Here is a 20,390-nt window from a genome sequence, read left to right on the forward strand (position 1 = left end):
AGAAAATCCAGGAATCGCAAAAGGGTACATACGGGCGAGCCAAGCTAAGCACGATACCAAACTTAAATGAGACCGTATAGCTGTTGAGCTCCATTGGAAGTGCCATCAATCACATTAAAAAAGCTTGCAAGCGAACTATATTATTATGTTAAAATAATAATGAATTAATATTTATTATCAAAAAAAAAATGAAACGACACCATACCAATCGACCCATAGTGACCCTAAAAACGTTTACAATATATAACTCGGCAACAATCGATCTCAATCGATGTCGATGCCTCTGTTGCTACCGTGAAATTTGACGTTTGTAAACGATCTGAAAGTCGATTTTCAGACAATTTTGTTTGTCGCGAGCACCTAAGATTTCGATTTGGCGAATGTTTCGATGCTGATTAGTTCCAAATTGAGCCACAGCCCGATCGTGCGCTAGCATAGCTGTCAGGAATAGCAAAATCCATTGAGGTTGATTAGTTTCAAACCGATCCGCAGCACGATCGTGCGCTATTTTAGGTGTCTAAAGCATGTCTAAAGTGTCAAAAACCGTTGAAATCGAAAATCTAAATCGATATCAGTTATGGGATTAAGGCCCCGGTACAAAGTAACTATTTCATCAGTAAAAATACAATTTCACAATATTTTAGATACGGAACCCTAAAGACCTTTCTGTCTCATGAATCACTATTCCACTATCTGCATTTACGAGTAGTTATTATATACTACAATACACATGACAATGATGTAGGTTTTAAATATTATCAGCCTACTTAAGAATCACTTCAGCTTCGGAAGCCCTAGTGCAAACATGAGGCTAACTGCAGCGGTTATTTTGCTAACTTTAACTCCAGTATTTAACTGTGCTGAGTACAAAGACTATAAGGATTACAGACTCTACAATGTCCAGGGTAATAATGAGAATTTGAAGACTTTGGACGATGTGCTACAGGATTATGAGGTGAGTTTTTTTGTTATGTGCTCGTATGATATTTTGTAGACTCTATTGGGGCTAACTTAGTTATACATTTTAACTATTATGGTTAAATTATCTTAACTGAAGTAGTCCTAACGCCTACTAATTTTTATCACCTTAATTTTTGACCGAATTATAAAAAAATGTGTTATTAATTAATTGTTATTATTGCATTCATTAATAGGTATATTTTTCAATTTGAATTAAAAAATATTTACAACAATAATAAATGTATTAGTAACTGTTTCCATTTCTACTAAGCACCTGTTTGTAGGACTCAATTCTGCTGCTGGATGGAACCGCAGATAGTGCCCAGGTTCTGGTAGCACCTTCATCATCAGCAGTCTTCAACGACCTCGCAGTTGAGAGGAACCTGAAGATCACTCTTGTCACCGACGATGTGTCAGAGTAAGTCTCTTGTACGGTGTACCCCTAATTGTTCACGACTACCATTTTAACCTATAATCGAATCAATAAATTCCGTAACGAAACAAACCTAACACTCTTCTAACGTCGTTTCACTTCGGCAGACTTCGGCACGGAGTTTGTGTGCGTGCGACTAGCTTTACCGCGGCAGTCTCCGAGTGCCACACGTATTTTTATTTAGTCCAATATAGCTATCTCTTTCGTTCTTTCTACGTATGAATGAGAAGGTGTCGGCATTAGCCATAACCTAGATCAGCGATTCTCAAACTTTTTTGGTGGCGGAACCCGGACCCTAAGAAAAATAATGTTTTGTCTTTTGATGGATTTATTCCATGATGTAATTTCGATCCGTGTTTGATGACTAGGGCCCGGATTTATATGTAAATCCATATTTTTATTTTACGCGATTTTCGGACTAGAGTGTGTTTTTTACACGAATTATCATGTTTAGAGTGCAAAAAACCAAGTTTTATTTTCCATATTTTTCCATATTTTAGGGGTTTACAAAGATAAGTCCATATTTTGCAAGAAAATGTCAAAATCTTATATATATATATATATATATATATATATATATATATATATATATATATATATAAGAAGTTCTATAAAAGTCCTTAAGGAATCATGAGATTAGTTGTTCTATGGAAAAAGCAGACAAAAATTATATCTTAAGATGTTAATCTTAAGATATAATTCTTAAGATTAACATCTTAAGATATAATTTTTGTCTGCTTTTTCCATAGAACAACTAATCTCATGATTCCTTAAGGACTTTTATAGAACTTCTTTGTAAAATTACACAATTAGGTATCTATCTGAAAACATAACCCATCAAAAACATTTTCATGTAAAAATGTTGCCAAGATGAGAACATAATATTAAATAGTTATTCGTCGTGTCAAAAAGTAGTGAGATCTCATGTAGAGCCAAGTTTCTAACCTTACATACTCAGCCCTAAATCTAAAAACCTTAATTTCACACTAAAGCGCTGCAAAATATTTGATAACAATATAATGTGTTAGCCGCACGAAAAGAATCTAAAAACTCTATACATTAGCCAAAATCAGTGGCTTGGCCATTTTTCATTAGTTACGGTATATTAAGTTCAAAGCCCTGACGAATAACAAAATGGCAACATTTTTACATGAAAATGTTTTTGATGGGATTTCATTTCTTTTTGTAAGCTCATAAGCTGGTTTACGTTATTTTTTCTTTTAGTTCATTTTTTAAGGTTCCGTACCCAAAGGGTAAAAACGGGACTGATTATATTACTAAGACTTCGATGTCTGTCCGTCTGTCTGTCTCCAGGCTGTAACTCAAGAACCGCTATAGCTAGACTTCTGAAATTTTCACCGATTGTGTATTTCTGGTGCCGCTATAACAACAAATACTCAAAAAAATGTAAAGTAAATATTTAAGGAGGACCCCCATACAACAAACGTAATTTTTTTGGCCTTTTCGGCTCGTATTCCATAATGGCAACATTAAGACACTTGAAATTTTCATAAAATCCTCAATTATATAAGTACGTTGATAATAAAATTGAAATAAAATAATAATCCCATACAAAAACACAATTTTTTCCCCTACTTTCGCTATATTACGTACGGAACCCTTCGTGCGCGAGTCCGACTCGCACTTGGCTATTTTTTTTTTTTTTTGTGTATTTCTTTTAGGTTTCCGTACCCAGAGGGTAAAAACGGAACCCTATTACTAGACTTCATTGTCTGTCCGCTATCCGTCTGTCTGTCTGTCTATCTTGGATGTATCTCATGCCACAGAATATATAATATTAGTCGTACCAACTCATGCATCTAGCGACGGCCGTCGTGACTTACCAACTATCATAATATAAATTATAAACTTTCACCTTATTTTTATGTTTCCGTACCCAAGGGGTAAAAACGGGACCCTATTACTGTGACTTCGATGTCTGTCCGCTGTCCGTCTATCCGTCTGTCTGTCTGTCTATCTGTCTCCAGGATGTATTTCAAGAACAGTAGAAGCTAAAGAGTTGAAATTTTCACAGATTATGTATATCTGTTGCCGCTGTAACAACAAATACTAAAAACAAAATAAATTTAATATATAAGGCTCCCATACAACAAACGTGATTTTTTTGGCCTTTTTTGCTTTATGGGCATTTTCAAAAAAACGTGTACCCTTGCAAAAATATGTCTATATTTTTTAAGGTCATTAATTTACCTTTATTTGAATGTCATATACAAGGAAAAATATTGAACTAATGGAATAAGTTAAAAAGAACGCTGAAAACGTTATATTATTCTGATATTATTGAAACAAAATCGAATTTTCGACGAAACAGATTCCGTTGTGCGACTAAATGTAAAATATAATTTAATACAAAAAAAATACAGCAATAAATGGATTTCTTCGTTAATTTAATCTAGTGAAATGCATATTTAATTGTTTATTAAAAAAAATTAGATAATTTCAAGGATCAACAAGAGTAGCAATTATTTTTAATCCATAGTGTGACTATGTGACCTACCCACTAGCTAATTTTTCATTTTTTTACATGAGTAAGTAATATTTAACATATTTAAAGAAGTTTTTATAACACAAAAACCTTTTATTTAAACATTTTATTGTTGCACTACTTATAAAAGTAAAAAATACGTTGATTTCATAGATTTAACTTCATTAATTAGAGGGACGAACATCTCATAATCATAAAGATGTGTTCACATGTCTACGAATTCCTAAGTTATTAATGACATCGGATTATATGCACGATCAAAGTGCCGAAATATTCATGCAAATATGCACGAAAAATGGTCGAAATATGCACAAAATATGCACAATCAAAAGTCACTTAATATTAAAATTTATTATTTTTTTGAAGACTTTTCCGGTAGTGACATTAATAAAAGCGCCAATTTTTATAATTTCATAAAATCCAGGATTTTTAATTTCTTGAAATAAAGATTTTTTATTTATTTATTATACGCCAATAATAATTTTCTACCAACATTTTCCGATTGCAATCTTAATGCCCATGGTAGTTAAACTACCGAAATATGCACTATCAACGAAAAATTGCCAAAATATGCACTATCGCCTAAAAAGTGACATTATATGCATTTGCATATGCAAGTATGCAAATGCATATAATCTGATGTCTAGTTATTATAAATCTGCAAATATCAATGACACAAAATGATTTTCAACTTTACTGATAGAAAAGTAGTGGAAATAAAATCAAAATTATTAAAAAAAATAAAACTTTTAGGTACTTAAATTTTAAATAGTATATTTGTTATTGTTAAGTAAAGTCGACGCCTTTATAATTTGGCTGCAGCGATATCGATTTTTCTCAGCAATGACTAAAGCTAAGAAATTAAAGTTCATTGTCAGTATTTAATCAATCAATCAAAAGTCACTTAATATTAATATTTTTTTTAAGACTTTTCCGGTAGTGACATTAATAAAAGCGCCAATTTTTATAATTTCATAAAATCAAAATTTTTAATTTCTTGAAATAAAGCCTTTTTAGTTTTTATTTATTTATTATACGCCAATAATAATTGTCTACCAACATTTTCCGATTGCCATCTTAATGCCCATGGAAGTTAAACTACCGAAATATGCAAAATTGCCAAAATATGCACTATCGCCTAAAAAGTGACATTATAATATGCATTTGCATATGCAAGTATGCAAATGCATATAATCCTATGTCTAGTTATTATAAATCTAAAAATATCAATGACACAAAATGATTTTCAACTTTACTGATAGAAAAGTAGTGGAAATAAAATCAAAATTATTTAAAAAATAAAACTTTTAGGTACTTAAATTTTAAATATTTGTTATTGTTAAGTAAAGGCGACGCCTTGATAATTTGGCTGTAGCGATATCGATTTTTCAATGACTAAAGCTAAGAAATTAAAGTTCATTTTCAGTATTTATCATGTCTTTGTCTTTGATTTACCCATAGCATAACACGATTGGTCAACTTTTATAACACAGAATAATCAATCAAATAGACCTGTGTAAAAAAAAAGGATTCCTATTTTTCCCTACAGAGGAGAGTGATTTAAGCTTCCAAAAATGTACATGGATTGCTTCAAGCATACACTTTAATTTGCCCATAGCTTATATGAAAAGTATTTATGGTTTTTAAATTACGCGACACAACTATTTTGTCGCTTACGCCCTTTCCATTTTTTGCTGTTCCATTGCTTGTGTTCTGTGAGAGGCCGGGCCGGCCTTTCATAGAAAACTAGCAATCTAAAACATATCCAAAACGGTTTTTACTTTAAGGCGGCGTCACCTTAACACATAAGTAATAAAAAATATATTTGTACGTTAATCGTACCAGTTTAAAAATCTCCAATTTTCTTAATAAAATCTGTGAATAAAAAAAATATTTATTTAAAATGTGAACTAAGCCTTATGCTTTCCGCTTGTTGTGACTTGTCCGTTCCATTATATGTGACCATACGAAAAGTCACAAGTCGGAAGTCACGTAATATTACTTTCTTATACTTTTAAAGTGTTTGTAAATAACCGATAATAGTTATCACAATTTCATTTTTTATACTAAATACTAAGCTAATTTTGCAACGTGTCAACAATAAAAACAGTTCGAGAAAGTATAATAATACTTACAAAATATGGTCACTTATCTGAACAAATAAACCGTTCCTGAAGAACCATCCAACCTGCGTCCGCGTCTTGTAGCAGATTTTTAACTACTAAATTCAAATTGAAGTTTCTCGATGTACAATGAAATATAGTGCTATCATTTAGTGCCGAAAATATTTTTGTAGTATGTTTATAAAACTAAAAAAAACGGTCACTAAACCGAACATTCCGGTCGGGTTGTTTTTTCATGATTATAATTTTAATTAATTTGTAATTAAATTATGTTAGATTTTTCAATAACAAGACATTCAATTGATACATTAAGTATTTAGGAATCTAACATATGTTTTTTAAGTAACTTACTTTAAGAAAAAAAATAGTTATTAAATATTTTGTTACAACTTCTGGGAAGGGGACAGGTGAATTTAATAGGTTTCGGTACTTAAAAACCCTTATAAATCTCATACTAAATAAAATTTTATACAAACGTGAATGTATTTTAATAAAAGAAAACTTGTTTTTGCTCCTACATTAAAATTACAAAATGTTAGTATGTAATTTTTTACAAATAATCTGTAGCGAAGTCAGGGGTACACATTTTTTTGAAAATGCCCTTATATCATGCCCTTTTAGAGCCGAATGGTATTGCCCGTGATGATGGCAAGAGACCCGACGGCTTAACATTAGTTCCATGGAAAAGTGGGAGGTGCTTGGTGTGGGACGCAACATGTGTCGACACACTGGCGGCCTCCTATTTACATGGAACTTCAGTGACGGCTGGTGCGGCGGCGTCCGAAGCGCAAACGCGTAAGCGGCGAAGATATGTATCTTTAAGCCGTGACTACATATTTTTGCCGCTTGCGTTTGAAACGTTAGGCCCATGGGGGGATGATATGAAAAAGTTTTTCAATCTTATATCATCCCGCCTCATAGATCGCACAGGTGACCAGAGGGCTGGAGCGTATTTTGGCCAGCGATTAAGCCTGGCCTTACAGCGGGGCAATGTGGCTAGTATTCTGGGCACTCTCCCTAAAGGCAGCAGTCTGGATGACAACCTTTTTTATATTTAAACTGTTCTCTTTTTACGCTAGTTTTTATTGTAATTTAGTTTTATTGTATTAGTTTAATAAAGAAGTTATATAGATATTTATATATTATGCTAAGTTAATATTTGTATACATTTAAAATTCCTTATATCAATAATGACAACAGGTAGGTACTTAAATTTTTCTCAAACTTCTTAGTTATATTTCTACTATCTTAATATTTAATAATAATATTAAAATAAGATAATATCTTAATATTTAATAATAATATTAAAATAAAATAAAAAATTAAGGGGGGCTCCCATACATAAAACACAAATTTTTGCCTAATTTTGCTCTATAATGGTACGGATATAGGTTAAGTTGGATTTGATAATGTTTTTGTTGTTTCAGTACTAATATTATGTTACATACCAAATTTCAGCTTTCTAAGACTTCAGGAAGTACCCTAACAGTTTTGATAATCGGTGAGTCAGTGACCAAATTGTGGGTTTTTGGACACCTATAAAATCTAAAGTATAATAGCTACGATATTCAAACTTTGCGCATTTAATAACTATACCCATGTCATTATATCTTAAAAATTTCAACTATCTGTCATCATTCAAACCAAAGTTACGAGGGTTCAAAAATACGACGAAACGTTTCGAGAAAAGGTAGGTGCTTGCGCGCTTCGCTTGGCTCATCTTGGCGGGGGCACTCCCGTGCCCCCAGATAATATGGATTAACTTTTTTCGTGATATTTTTTAGGTTACTGCTCTCGGAAAAAGGAAATGAAAGAGCTCGCGGGAAGTACTCCTTCAAAGCCTACCACGATGTTTCTGAGGTAATATTACTTAAAAATTTGTTATATTGTTCCTACTACATCAAGGTCCAATCAACCTATTAAATAGAATAGGACAGTATACAGTAAAGATACGAAAAAATGCACGGTTACTGTGTCACATACGAATAGCTGCACGACTAAGAGCCGGGACACAAAAACACGATACGACATCGTGTGACGTGTCGTACCACGACGCGACGTCGTTTCACGATGCGATGTCGTGTCGTGGGAATCTACGACGTGACGTCGTAACGTGCCACGATACACGGCACGACGTCGCGTCGTAGAAACTTACGTACGACGTCGTACGATGTCGTGTCGTAGTTTTTTACGAAGCGCGTCGTAGATTCCAACCACACGACGTGTTTTTGTGTTCCGGCTCTAAAGATTGATTCAGACCGCAACGCAACGAGGCGAGGCGAGGCGCGGCGCGGCATAAATTTGTATGGATTTGACAGATTTAAATTGCGTGAGACTTCTTGCGAATCTGTCAAATCCATATAAATTTAGAAATGCATCTACGCGTCGCGTTGCGGTCTGAATCAACCCTAACCGTTCAACATCTGGTATTATTCGTAGCTGGTAATGTTATAGTAACAACAATTAATGCAAATTCAGCAAATGCAAGGATATTTTTTGCCAAGTCTCCGTTGGCACAGAGTTCAAAACTGATAAGTTTTAATGGCTTTAGAAGTTAGTTTTTCGAGTCACTTTATTATTAGGTGGCTTTTACAATTTACAAAATTTATTTTACGTACATAAAAAATATCTGCTTTTCTGACTGTATTCTGTCTGTAGTTTATTTTATCGCCTAAAACACTGAAAAATTCACTCAACCGAACATCAACACTGTCTAAATGACCGTGTTGATGTGCCTAGTTCAGTCTCGAAAAATAACATAAGATAGTTTTATAATTACAAAATGGAACCGTATGAAGGCTCCCCTGCAATAATGATGAATGTCCTAAGTTGATAGTTTTAAGATAATTGGGTTTTTAAATTTAGAACGGTATAACGAAACGGTAAAGATTATATTAAAGGAAACGCCTGTGACGTTGAGCGTTTTAGCCACGGGTTTTGGCCGTGAAGCCGAAATATAAAAAAACATATTTATCACGGAACTGTAAGCGATATTGCTAATTTTGTAAATTTATACATTTTAAACATATTATTTCAAGTGACCGAATGGCATTAATTGTTAAAATTTTAAAGCAGTAGACCCTTCGCACATATATTTTCCGGGATGCAAAATATTATAATAATTATGTTACTCAAAGCATTTCTTTACCGTCATCAAAATCCGTTCATCCATCCGGGATCCATCCATCCGGGATGGAGAAACAGACAGACACACATATTTTTCATTTAATGTATGGATAGAGTACATAATATTATTATATTCAGCTGCAGTTGGTTAAAAATGAATGCTGAAAAATATAAAAATGTACAGTTGCTACTACGTGCTTCGCGCAGCGCTGATAAGATTACCTGCTCTTTACACCTCTGAACCCTGTTTATTTAAACTGATAAACATTTAAACGTGGCTTTGGAGCTTAGAGAGGAAAGGGGAATAAATGGAATTTGATAACCGAGGCCTTAAATTGTGTTATCAGAACTGAAACTTAAACAAGAGAAAACAGTTCTATAATATAACGCGACTGCACATAATATTATGATATGGGTGGCTCGGTTACCTTGACCGCTTATACTGTATAATATTAAAACCTTAATTAAAATAGGTTTTGTAGTTTAGATACTGCGCAGGAAAATACACTTAATCACTTTGTTTCTTCTTCTTCTAAAATATTATTACTTACTACTAATTTCACTTTCATTCTTGCAATCTTCTTATTTTGTACTACAATGCATTAATTAGGTAAAAAAGGTAGGTTTACTTATCTAATTCTCTCAATATTCCAGATGCAAAACTTCATAAAGAACATAAGCAAGGCATATCCAGAGATCACCGAAGTGATCGTCGCCGGCAAGAGCTACGAAGGTAGACCTGTCATGGGGATCCGGATAAATACACCCACTGAAAGCAACAAGCCGGTGTTCTTCATAGAGTCAGGTGAGGTTGGATCGTTAACCAAATATTCCACAACAAAGGTCCAATTTCACCAACGTCTGTTAGTGTTAGCAGCTTGTTAAAATGTCATGTCTTCTCATTCATTCTTATGGAAAACAAAAGAGGTACCATTATACTAATTGGAGCATTAACTTTAACTGTCGTTGGGGAAATAGGGCCTAAGTATTCAAAATAATAATTAATCCATATTTTTATTATAAATTCTACTAAAGTTCTGCAGAACTAAAAAACATTGGTTACATACAGTTAAAACATGAAAGTGTAAAAAATAAAACCAATAGGTAGAGCAATAAAGTTTGTGAAGAAAACTGTAGTCTGTAGGAAATATAAGTTTCCGGGTTCCATTTAGAAGGCACAAAATTAATTGTGTCAAAGTTTCAGGCTTCAGAAAAATAAACTTATATTAAACTTTAAATTCCTGTTACCTATTGTCCTTGGACGTCAGATCAGCATGATGCTATCCGATGAAAAACCAAAACCCAAAAATCCCTTTCAGGAATCCACGCTCCTATACTTTAATCCTTTTAAATTCCTGCTGCCTATTGTCCTTCGGACAGATCAGCTTGATGTTTTGCGACGAAAAACCAAAACCCATAAATCCATTTCAGGTATCCACGCGCGTGAGTGGATCGGCCCAGCCACCACAACCTACTTCGTGCACCAGCTCCTCACCAGCGCCAACCCCAACATCACGCGGCTCCGGGACCAGTTCGACTGGCGCATCTTCCCCACAGTCAACCCTGATGGCTACCAGTACAGCTACAGATACGTTAGTATACCACACACATAAAGTAAGAGTGACGTTTTTACTTGCCTGTAAGTAATTTCTCGCTGGGGAACCGGCGATAGGCACAAGTATAGTAATGACGTTTTTGACTTTGTCAAACTATAAATGAGTTAACCAAACTTTTTTTTTTTATGAGATAAGAGGGCAAACGAGCAAACGGGTCACCTGATGGAAAGCAACTTCCGTCGCCCATGGACACTCGCAGCATCAGAAAAGCTGCAGGTGCGTTGCCGGCCTTTTAAGAGGGAATAGGGTAATAGGGAAGGGTAGGGATGGGAAGGGAAGGGAAGGGAATAAGGGAGGGTAGGGAAGGGAATAGGGTAGGGGATTGGGCCTCCGGTAAACTCACTCACTCGGCGAAACACAGCGCAAGCGCTGTTTCACGCCGGTTTTCTGTGAGAACGTGGTATTTCTCCGGTCGAGCCGGCCCATTCGTGCCGAAGCATGGCTCTCCCACGTAAAACTATATCTTATAGGTATATAAAATTCTCGTGTCACAATGTTAGGCCGCGTACTCCCCCGAAACGGCTTTACTGATTTTATATGCATATTCAGTTGGTCTGAGAATCGGCTACAACAAATGCACTTATCAATACTTTTTGTATTGATAAGTGAATTTGTTGAATAAATAATAGTAAATTATTACAACTCGAGACTGATGGCGACCATTGTTTGTGCGACGGCGATGGATAGCGATGGACGTTGCCATGGTGACATACTTATTTAGTCACTTCACTAAAATAATAGGGGCGAAATACTTTATATGGCAAAGAAACGTTTGCCAGGACAACTCTATTATATAAATATCATACTAAAAACTGCTGGATTCTAATGGTACCTAAAAAAAATAAAAGTGGATCATGAGAATTTTACATATTATTTTGACCTTGACCCATGGCTAGAAACTTTGCATCGAGTGAAACCACAGAATAGATAATAGTACAAGTACAGCGGGACTAAAATGATCACATTTAGCAATTCCTCTCAATCAATTCAGCAAATGAATTGTCAAAACTGTCAAACTGACAAATGTCAAAACAGTACAAAAATCAGAAATGAATTGCAAGCAGAGTTGCATTTTGCGATTTTAGAAAAATGAATCATATTATGATTCATATCATGATTCTTCAAAGCGACCATTTTAGCCCCGCAGAAGTCTCACTGCTTTGATGTTCAGAAATGCAGCCGTTTTATGTGCCTACATAAGTATTATTAACAACGGACCGCACGCGAGCAGCCGACATTGAGCTCTCTGGCGCCGCGCGAAGGTCGACTTTATTCCACACCAATTCCACACCTTGTCAGATATTCCGAAAATAGGGTTGTCAAAATCAAATAAGTATAAATACCACGCAAGGTATATACATACGGAAACCGTTATACCTACCTATTAGGTAAATGAATACCGAACATATAAATCAGTTTACACAGACACGGCACGTGATTTTCTTTTGATGTAAGTAAGTAATTAGGTATGGATTATTTTATTATGTATAATGTATATGCAGCTACCACCTATGACCTACCACCTATTTTAAATAAGTATATTTATTATAATTATAAAACATTAATTGTGTTTATATTTAATAATATTATTATTGTCATAGATTTAGGTACCATGACAGTAGATAAGTATATAAAGAAGAAGGGGCATTTTTGTATGGAACCCGTACCCAAGCTGTAGCACGTTGAGACATACATCAAATGAAAGGGCTTGAAAAGTTGTACATTTTCTTGTATGACATAAAACCTCTAAACCATGGGAGAAAAAAGTTAACGAGGGTAGAAGGTAAGAAAAAATCACAGAAAAACATCCTGTATTATTGCATCAATTTATAGTGTTGCTGGTAAAGAATCATTTCTAGAAAGTAATCGTATTTGACAAACTTGAGGAAAGTGTTGTATTCTAAAGAATGTTATATTTTAAAGAAATGTATGAGAAAACAATAATCACTTTGGAGAAATGTTTTATAATTAGCAATACTAGCGAATGGAGCAATAATACAGGTTGTTTTATTTTTTTCCGAAAATGAACAAATAACATCCCGTATTATTGAATTAATTTGTAGTGTTGCTAGTAAGGAATAATCTCTCAAAACTAATCATATATGGCAAACTCAAGGAAAGTGTTGTATTTCAATAATATATTGCTTCATATTTCAAAGAAATGTATGAGAAAACAATAAAATGCTGAATGTCGAACCTTTGCCTGATTTTTAGGTTAATTATCACTTTGGATAAATTGTTTATAATTATTAATTAGCAATACTATCGCATGGTGCAATAATAAAGGATGTTTTTTTTAGTTCTTAGGAAAAAAATAAAACATTCTGTATTATTGCACCATTCGCTAGTATTGCTTATTATAAACAATTTCTCCAAGGTTACAATATACGGTTAAATCCAGGAAAGGTTAGATTTTTAAGGTTTTATTGTTTTCCCATAAATATGAAAGAATATACTAAAATATAACACTTTCCTTAAGTTTGTCATATACGATTACTTTCTAGAAATGATTCCTTACTAGCAACACTATAAACTGATGCAATAATATAGGGTGTTTTTTGTGATTTTTTCTTACCCTCTACCCTCATTAACTTTTTTCTCCCATGGTTTAGAGATTTTTTTCATACAATAAAATGTTCAACTTTTCAAGCCCTTTAATTTGGTATATGTCTCAACGTGCTACATTGGTGGGTACGAAGTGCCCCTCCTTCTTTGCTATTTTTTTCATTGTCCCAACAATCGGCTGCAATGCAGTATTTTTTTTGATAAATTTTGCCAATTAAAATATGACACTGCGTAAGAGGTGCGCGCGTGCGCCACGAGTCAGTGCGCGGCAACCATTGAATCGCCCCGACGCGGCGTCGGGGAGTCTCTGTACGTACTTGTAGGTCGGCGGCGGAACAGCGCGGCGGAGTGACACCCCCCTGGTGAAACTAAAACAAATTAAAGAGTTGAGAATCGCCAGCATGATTTACGGAATACTTAATACGACCTGAAAACCTTCAAGAAGAGAGCGTATTCCCTTTTAACACTAGAAAGACCTGAATTCTGAACTTCCTAGAAAGACCAAGAGCGGTCAAATGACCCATCGTATGTTTTTACATTTTTTGTGTGTCTTACTGTTTTGCTTTTGCATTTTATTGACCATGTAATTATTTATAAATGTAACTAAATTAAATTATAGAGCAAATATTCAAGAAAATTATTTAAAAAAGCATTTTATAGACCTGCTACTGATATAATGACATTATAATGACTCCACAAGATTTATTAGTTTTGTTCCTGTATTTGAACATAAAACACCGTTTTTTCGGATTTTATATTTTCTCATTTTAGCAATAGAATGGTAAAGTTATTCTTATGAACAGTAATTCACGTCTAGAAGTCATGAACATCTTATGAAAATACCCTATTGGAGGACAAAACTATTATTTTTTCGTGTCGTACTTTTGGTCACAATATAAAAATCTTATATCACTAAAACTAACAAAGTACAAAAAATATGCTTTAGAAATGAAAAATACTTTAATTTAGCATAAATATAACAATTTTTATCATATTTTCATAAAACTACAATTCGCAACCTTTACTTTGTTATTTGCTTTGTTTGTGTAGGTAAAACAAAAAATAAAATTAACTCAGCATAAATATATTATTGAAATTCGAACTACTAATAAACCCTGGCTATGTTAGGTCAACTCAGGCAACAATACTATGAAAATTCAGTCAGATTTTCCTAATAACGTTGATAATTTTCAAAAACAGGGTTTCATTAGGCAAAAAACTTGAAATATATCAAAACAGACAAGGCAAAAGGTTTTAATTGTGTACATACTATATTTGTAAATATATAACCATTATTTTTACATATAAAAATGTGAAATTTTCGACTAATCATTAAAAACAGGCTATCACAATTTAAACAATCGAAAATTATTAAATGTCACGAGAGGAAAACGAATTTCACGCAACGGTAACAAAAATATCGCAAATCAAAAACGAAAATGCGGTCATTTGACTGCTCCGGTCTTTCTAGTGTTAAAAGGCCGGCAACGATCTGAAGCTCTTCTAATTCTGCAAGTGTCTATGGGCGACAATAGTTGCTTTCCATTAGGTGACCCGTTTGCTCGTTTTCCCCCTTATTTTATAAAAAAATTAATCCTATACTCGGTTCGCTCATTTCAATTATCGAGAACAACGAGCGTAAAATGTACTAAGTTAATGGTAATTTTGAGATTAGGCGGTGGTTACTGGTAAGTCAATTTATTAGGTACATGATCTATCACTAGTCTAGTCCAGCAGATGGGACTGATGGGACATAATCACTTATCTGACGTCCGACGGCCTCAAAGATGTCAGACATCAATTGTCCAGTAATCCCGTCTATCGATCGCAGCCTTAATCTAAAAACCCTATATCAATTTCCCTTTGTCAACGTGAAGCACCTACTTTATGAATTATTCGATTGTTATGTGACGTGATAAGCCAATTTTTTGTCTATCGGTTAAATTGATGGCAAAAATAACTTAAATACCTTGAACATTTTTGAAAGATCAGAACAATTTTGCTTTGCACTAGGTAATTGCGACAAAGATGTAAAAATCATTAAACATTAAAAATACTTCCACATTCTCTTGGTTTTCCATACGCAGTTTCTCCCTGTTACTGGTTAAGGAAGATTGCCAAGGCTTATTAAAAAGTAAACGGATTTACAGGAACGCTACTGGAGGAAGACTCGCTCAAGGTCAGCCAACGGCTGCTTCGGAGCAGATCCCAACCGCAACTGGGACCACAACTGGGGACGTAAGTGTCAAGTGCCGTTTGTGTCCAGCTAGATAAAGCCCTCTCGATTTAATATCACTGGCTATAATATTATGGAGTATGAAACCTGTCCTTAATTCTTCATTATAATATTGTGTCAACCTATCCATTTGGTTGACTTTTTGTCTCGTAATCCAAAGACCAACTTTTGTTTTATTTTGACGTCAAATGGACGTACTTAGACAACCATTTGTAAGATTTCTTGATGAGCGAAGCAGTTAAGTAGCCAACCAATTAGAATTATTTAGTTCTTCATTTAGAAACCAGGATATTTCTTTGCCTTTTTTATTTAATACTAAAATCATATTTCAGAATACTCCTCCAGCAACCGACCCTGCGACTACCAGACCTACGCTGGGTCGAAGCCTTTCTCCGAGGCGGAGACGAGGGCGCTGAGGGACTACCTATCCACCATCGACAACCTGCTCTTCTACGTCGCCTTCCACTCCTACGCATCGCTGCTACTCATACCGTACTCTGATTCCACCGACCACGTGCATAATTACGACGATTTGGTAAGTGAATAATAATATGATTTGAATCTTGAGCTTGTAGCCAAGATGTTTTCTTTATCGCTTCTTTATATAATCGCCGATCAAATGTATGGAATTGACATTAGATGAGTCAATGTCATATTAACGAACGCTTATGTCAATTCCATACATTTTGATCGACGGTTCCATAAAGAAGCGAAAAAGATAAGGTCTTGGCTAAATGGCCTGTGTAAAAAATATGACACTGTATCTTCACCCGGCTCTCGGACGCTGAACAAAAAAGTTAAGCACGGTATGTAAAGATTTCGTGATCCCGCAACATTTTTGACAAATCCTCGTAGCGAGGGTACTTTAAAAGCAAGTGAGGCGTTGCTAAAAACCGGGCGAACAATGCAGTTTTATTCACTTTTTGTTCCAAAAATATTTTCAACATTCACTACGCTACGCTTCGATACTGCGCTGGCATGAATGTTAGAGCATAATATGTGGACCTCAAATAATCTAATAGGATATGATGAATTGCGTATCCTCACCACCTTAAGCGGCTCTTGAATGAAAGATTTGACGTTGAATGATGATGTGAATGGAGACCTGACCTTCGAATATATTTATAAAAATTCGTATTCATTCGTTTTGCTCTAGAAAATCTCAAATGAGGTCAGTCCTAGTACTTTAAGTTTAATTGTATAAAAGTGTTTATCTATCTATCTATCCCTTACCACCAGAGGCGTGGTTAAAGTTAAAGTTAAGATTAAAGTTATGGTTATAGTTAAGGCCAAATTTAGCTTTAACTTTAACCTTAACTTTGAGCAGAGAAATTGACAGATGACAGCTGATCCAACAAGGTTTTAAATGAACGTGGGCGGGGGCACTGCTGGTAAGGGGAAACATCCAAAAATGGCGTTTTTGTATGATGACAGCGTTAGTTCCTTTTTTCGCCACGTGCATTTAAAACCTTGTCGAGCTCTATAGTTATGGTTAAATATGGCGTCTTGGTGGCGTCCACTTTAACCAAAGATTTGACATTTTGCATTGTTAAAAACAATGCAAATATATACAAGTTATAGTTAAAGTTAGTTGGTACAACCCAACCTTAGAGTTTAGAGTAATATTTATCCTTTGAAAAGTTACTTAATGACTAGCTTAATACTAAGAATGTTGATTTTCTCTAAGGCTTTTTCATTTAATATTATACTCCGGTTTGACAAAGATAGAAATCGTCCATTGGTCTGTTCTTGTCTCGCGTATTGGCATCCTGGCCCTTTATCGCTTCTTATAGAATCGCCGATCAAAATGTATGGAATTGACATAAACGTTTGATAATATGAAGTTGACGTTCGACTCGTCTAATGTCAATTCCATACATTTTGATCGGAAATTCTGTAAAGAAGCGATTAGGAAAACGTCTTGACTACAGGTTCTGCTTAACGTGTGCATCGATTCACTCATATTTTTGCGTAAAAACGCTTTCTAAATTGACAATTTCTTTATTGCAGGTAAGAGTGGGTAAAGTGTCTTTGGAGTACGGCAAGAGAGTTGCCAATTCGTCCTACGGTGGACCGGCGCCGGCTGCTGAGGTTTTGTGTAAGTGAACAGAACCATAGGCTAGGGAACATACCCAAAGTATGTGATATGTTGGGTGGTCTTTAGAGTACACCCAGGAGTATCCAGCCCGAAAAGAGTTTTGGTTACTGTAACGTATTCCATCTTCTAGGGCAGGGGTTACCAAATGACGGACCGCGGTCCGCATCCGGAACGCCGACCCATTGTGTGCGGACCAAACATTTTCGAAGATGAACTTCGTAAAACTTAAAAATAAATTTCGGTCTCGACTTACTGGTGAACATCTCCATCTCCGCTTGCACCAATTTAATTCCAAACAAGCAACAAAAATTGTCTCTTTTCTCATTGATATGTAAATAATTTTATACGTGGGAGAGCCATGCTTCGGCACGAATGGGCCGGCTCGACCGGAGAAATACCACGTTCTCATAGAAAACCGGCGTGAAGCAGCGCTTGCGCTGTGTTTCGCCGAGTGAGTGAGTTTACCGGAGGCCCAATCCCCTACCCTCTACCCTTCCTTACCCTCCCCTATTCCCTTCCCTTCCCATCCCTACCCTCCCTTATTACCCTATTGGCCTATTCCCTCTTAAAAGGCCGGCAACGCTCCTGCAGCTCTTCTGATGCTGCGAGTGTCCATGGGCGACGGAAGTTGCTTTCCATCAGGTGAACCGTTTGCTCGTTTGCCCCCGTATTTCATTTTAAAAAAATATTTTTTTTACAAAATGTATGGACCGCGAAGCATAATCTTTCAGTGTTAGATAGCCCATTTATCGAGGAAGGCTATAGGCTATATTTTATCACGCTAAGACTAATAGAGCGAAAAAATAGAGGAAAATGTGGAAAAACGGGGAAAATTGTTTGAAAGTAGTAACTTGAACGCGCTAATCTCAAGAACAACTGGTCCGATCGTTATAAAATTCTTTCGATGTTAAATAGCCCATTTATATATATTTTATCTCGCTATATTTTATCACGCTAAGACTAATAGGAGAATGTGGAAAAAACGGGGGAAATTATTTGAAAGGGCTTATCTCGCGAACTCCAGGAGCAATTTTTATGTTATTTGGCACAGATAAGAAGTAGACCACGTGAAGGATCATAAGCTATCGATTTTAATCATTGTTTCAGTGGCTATATATTTTATACCCGTGCGACGCCGGGGCGGGTCGCTAGTTTCTTATAAAATGGACCCCGAGCGAAACTAATTATTGATGACCCCTTTTCTAAGTTAAATGTAGCGCTAAAAGCAGCGCCGGTTTTAGCACTACTACCAGCGTCCTGGGCGAGAATTTTTCGGCGTGCTGGTAGTGCTGAAAAATTTGGCAATCCTTTTGTTTGCCTTCAGCACCCCTTTTTATGGGTATGGATAAATTAATGACGCTTGCCCATTACAAATCAAACAAAAATTCCCTCTTTCAGCGCTGCTACTTTCACAGTATATTCTATAATTTGTATAAGGGACACATACACACCCTTAAGTATTATCATTTAGTTTTGTTACACCTTGTATAAACGCCACATATGAATAATAATAATAATATAATAATAATATCAATGGACGCTTCACACCACGTCAGTCTGGCCCTGTGCTAAGTACCTAAAGGACTTGTGTTACCAGACAACGGAAATATATTTAATACTTTTATACCATACATATATTTAAGATTTTTATTATATCATACACATATTTAATAGGTACACATCCAGACCCGGGACATTGAAAACTTTTTGTTCCGTTGGCGGGATTCGAACCCGCGACCCCCGGCTTGAGCTACCAACGCGCTCACCACTGAGCCACAGAGGTCGTCAAAGAATAACTGTTATGTTGTCAATATATTTCAGACAAAGCGTCAGGTGGGAGTATGGACTGGGTGTACCAAGCCCTAGGGGCGCCCCTGGTCTACACCTACGAGCTGCGCGGGGATTCCTTCCACTGGCCAGCGTCCAGGATCCCGGAGCAGGGGGAGGAGGTGACGCAGATGATACTGGGACTCGCTGACGGGGCCAACGCCTTGGGTTACTTCTGATGACCAAATAAAAAATATATGTGACAGTTACCGAGCAATTATTATTTATTTCTTAAGGCCCAGTAGTCCCTAAAATAAGCAGGTCGATGACTGTCAGTACGAATATCGACGTCAAGGACATTAAAATAACATTCATATCAGCGCGCCTTGAACAGTGGCTGTTACGCGCTCGCCGCGTGCCTTGATAATAGAAAATACGAGTAAAAACCTTTTGTTTTTAGTATTACACAAATCAAATATATCAAATCGTTTACGTTAGGTTACGACACATATACTACATTTTTTGTTTTTTCTAGAAAGTGTGTAATTTAGCCATAAAATGATTTAATTATGAAAAACAGCGTTATAACAGTCATCTTTGAGATTATTTTATATTTTATACTTTAATAATGACATTTCCTTTACTAAAAACGTGTTTTAAAAAACCCATTTTACGTAGTTGCAACAACCACAGCGCCTTAACAAGATGACGCCTGCCGTTGCGCCAAAAATCGTTTATCGGGTAGGTACATTTTTCCCGGATAAAAAGTAAGTCCTTTCCCGGGGACTCAAAAGTACCTACCTATATTTTTTATTTATTTATTTATATAACTCAGGCATCTTCGCCCATATTAATTCCATGCCCAGCAAAATTTGCGGTTTGGGCGTGAAGAGATACACTTTCGCATTTATAATATTAGTAAATGATGATTTTTATGCGAAATTTTCACGAATGTTTCAC

General features: G+C 35.5%; 1 protein-coding gene across 1 annotated transcript; it reads left to right on the forward strand.

Annotated features, from left to right (window-relative positions):
• The first annotated feature begins 770 nt into the window (after positions 1-770).
• On the forward strand, positions 771-19,707 carry LOC121731860 (zinc carboxypeptidase-like). The gene is made up of 9 exons (XM_042121534.1): positions 771-955; positions 1,245-1,378; positions 7,807-7,882; positions 9,803-9,953; positions 10,580-10,740; positions 15,480-15,567; positions 15,898-16,100; positions 17,576-17,663; positions 19,485-19,707. The coding sequence occupies exons 1-9, from the start codon at positions 806-808 to the stop codon at positions 19,667-19,669; spliced, it is 1,236 nt and encodes a 411-aa protein (XP_041977468.1). The 5' UTR covers positions 771-805; the 3' UTR covers positions 19,670-19,707.
• Positions 19,708-20,390: the final 683 nt, after the last annotated feature.

The sequence above is a fragment of the Aricia agestis genome, chromosome 11, assembly GCF_905147365.1.
Source record: "Aricia agestis chromosome 11, ilAriAges1.1, whole genome shotgun sequence".
NCBI classification, from domain to species: Eukaryota; Metazoa; Arthropoda; class Insecta; order Lepidoptera; family Lycaenidae; genus Aricia; species Aricia agestis.

Coding starts and splice junctions, on each gene's coding strand:
- LOC121731860 (XM_042121534.1), top strand. CDS start 806: ATGAGGCTAACTGCAGCGGTTATTTTGCTAACTTTAACTCCAGTATTT. Junction 7,883..9,802: donor CCTACCACGATGTTTCTGAG/GTAATATTACTT, acceptor TCAATATTCCAG/ATGCAAAACTTCATAAAGAA. Junction 16,101..17,575: donor TGCATAATTACGACGATTTG/GTAAGTGAATAA, acceptor TCTTTATTGCAG/GTAAGAGTGGGTAAAGTGTC.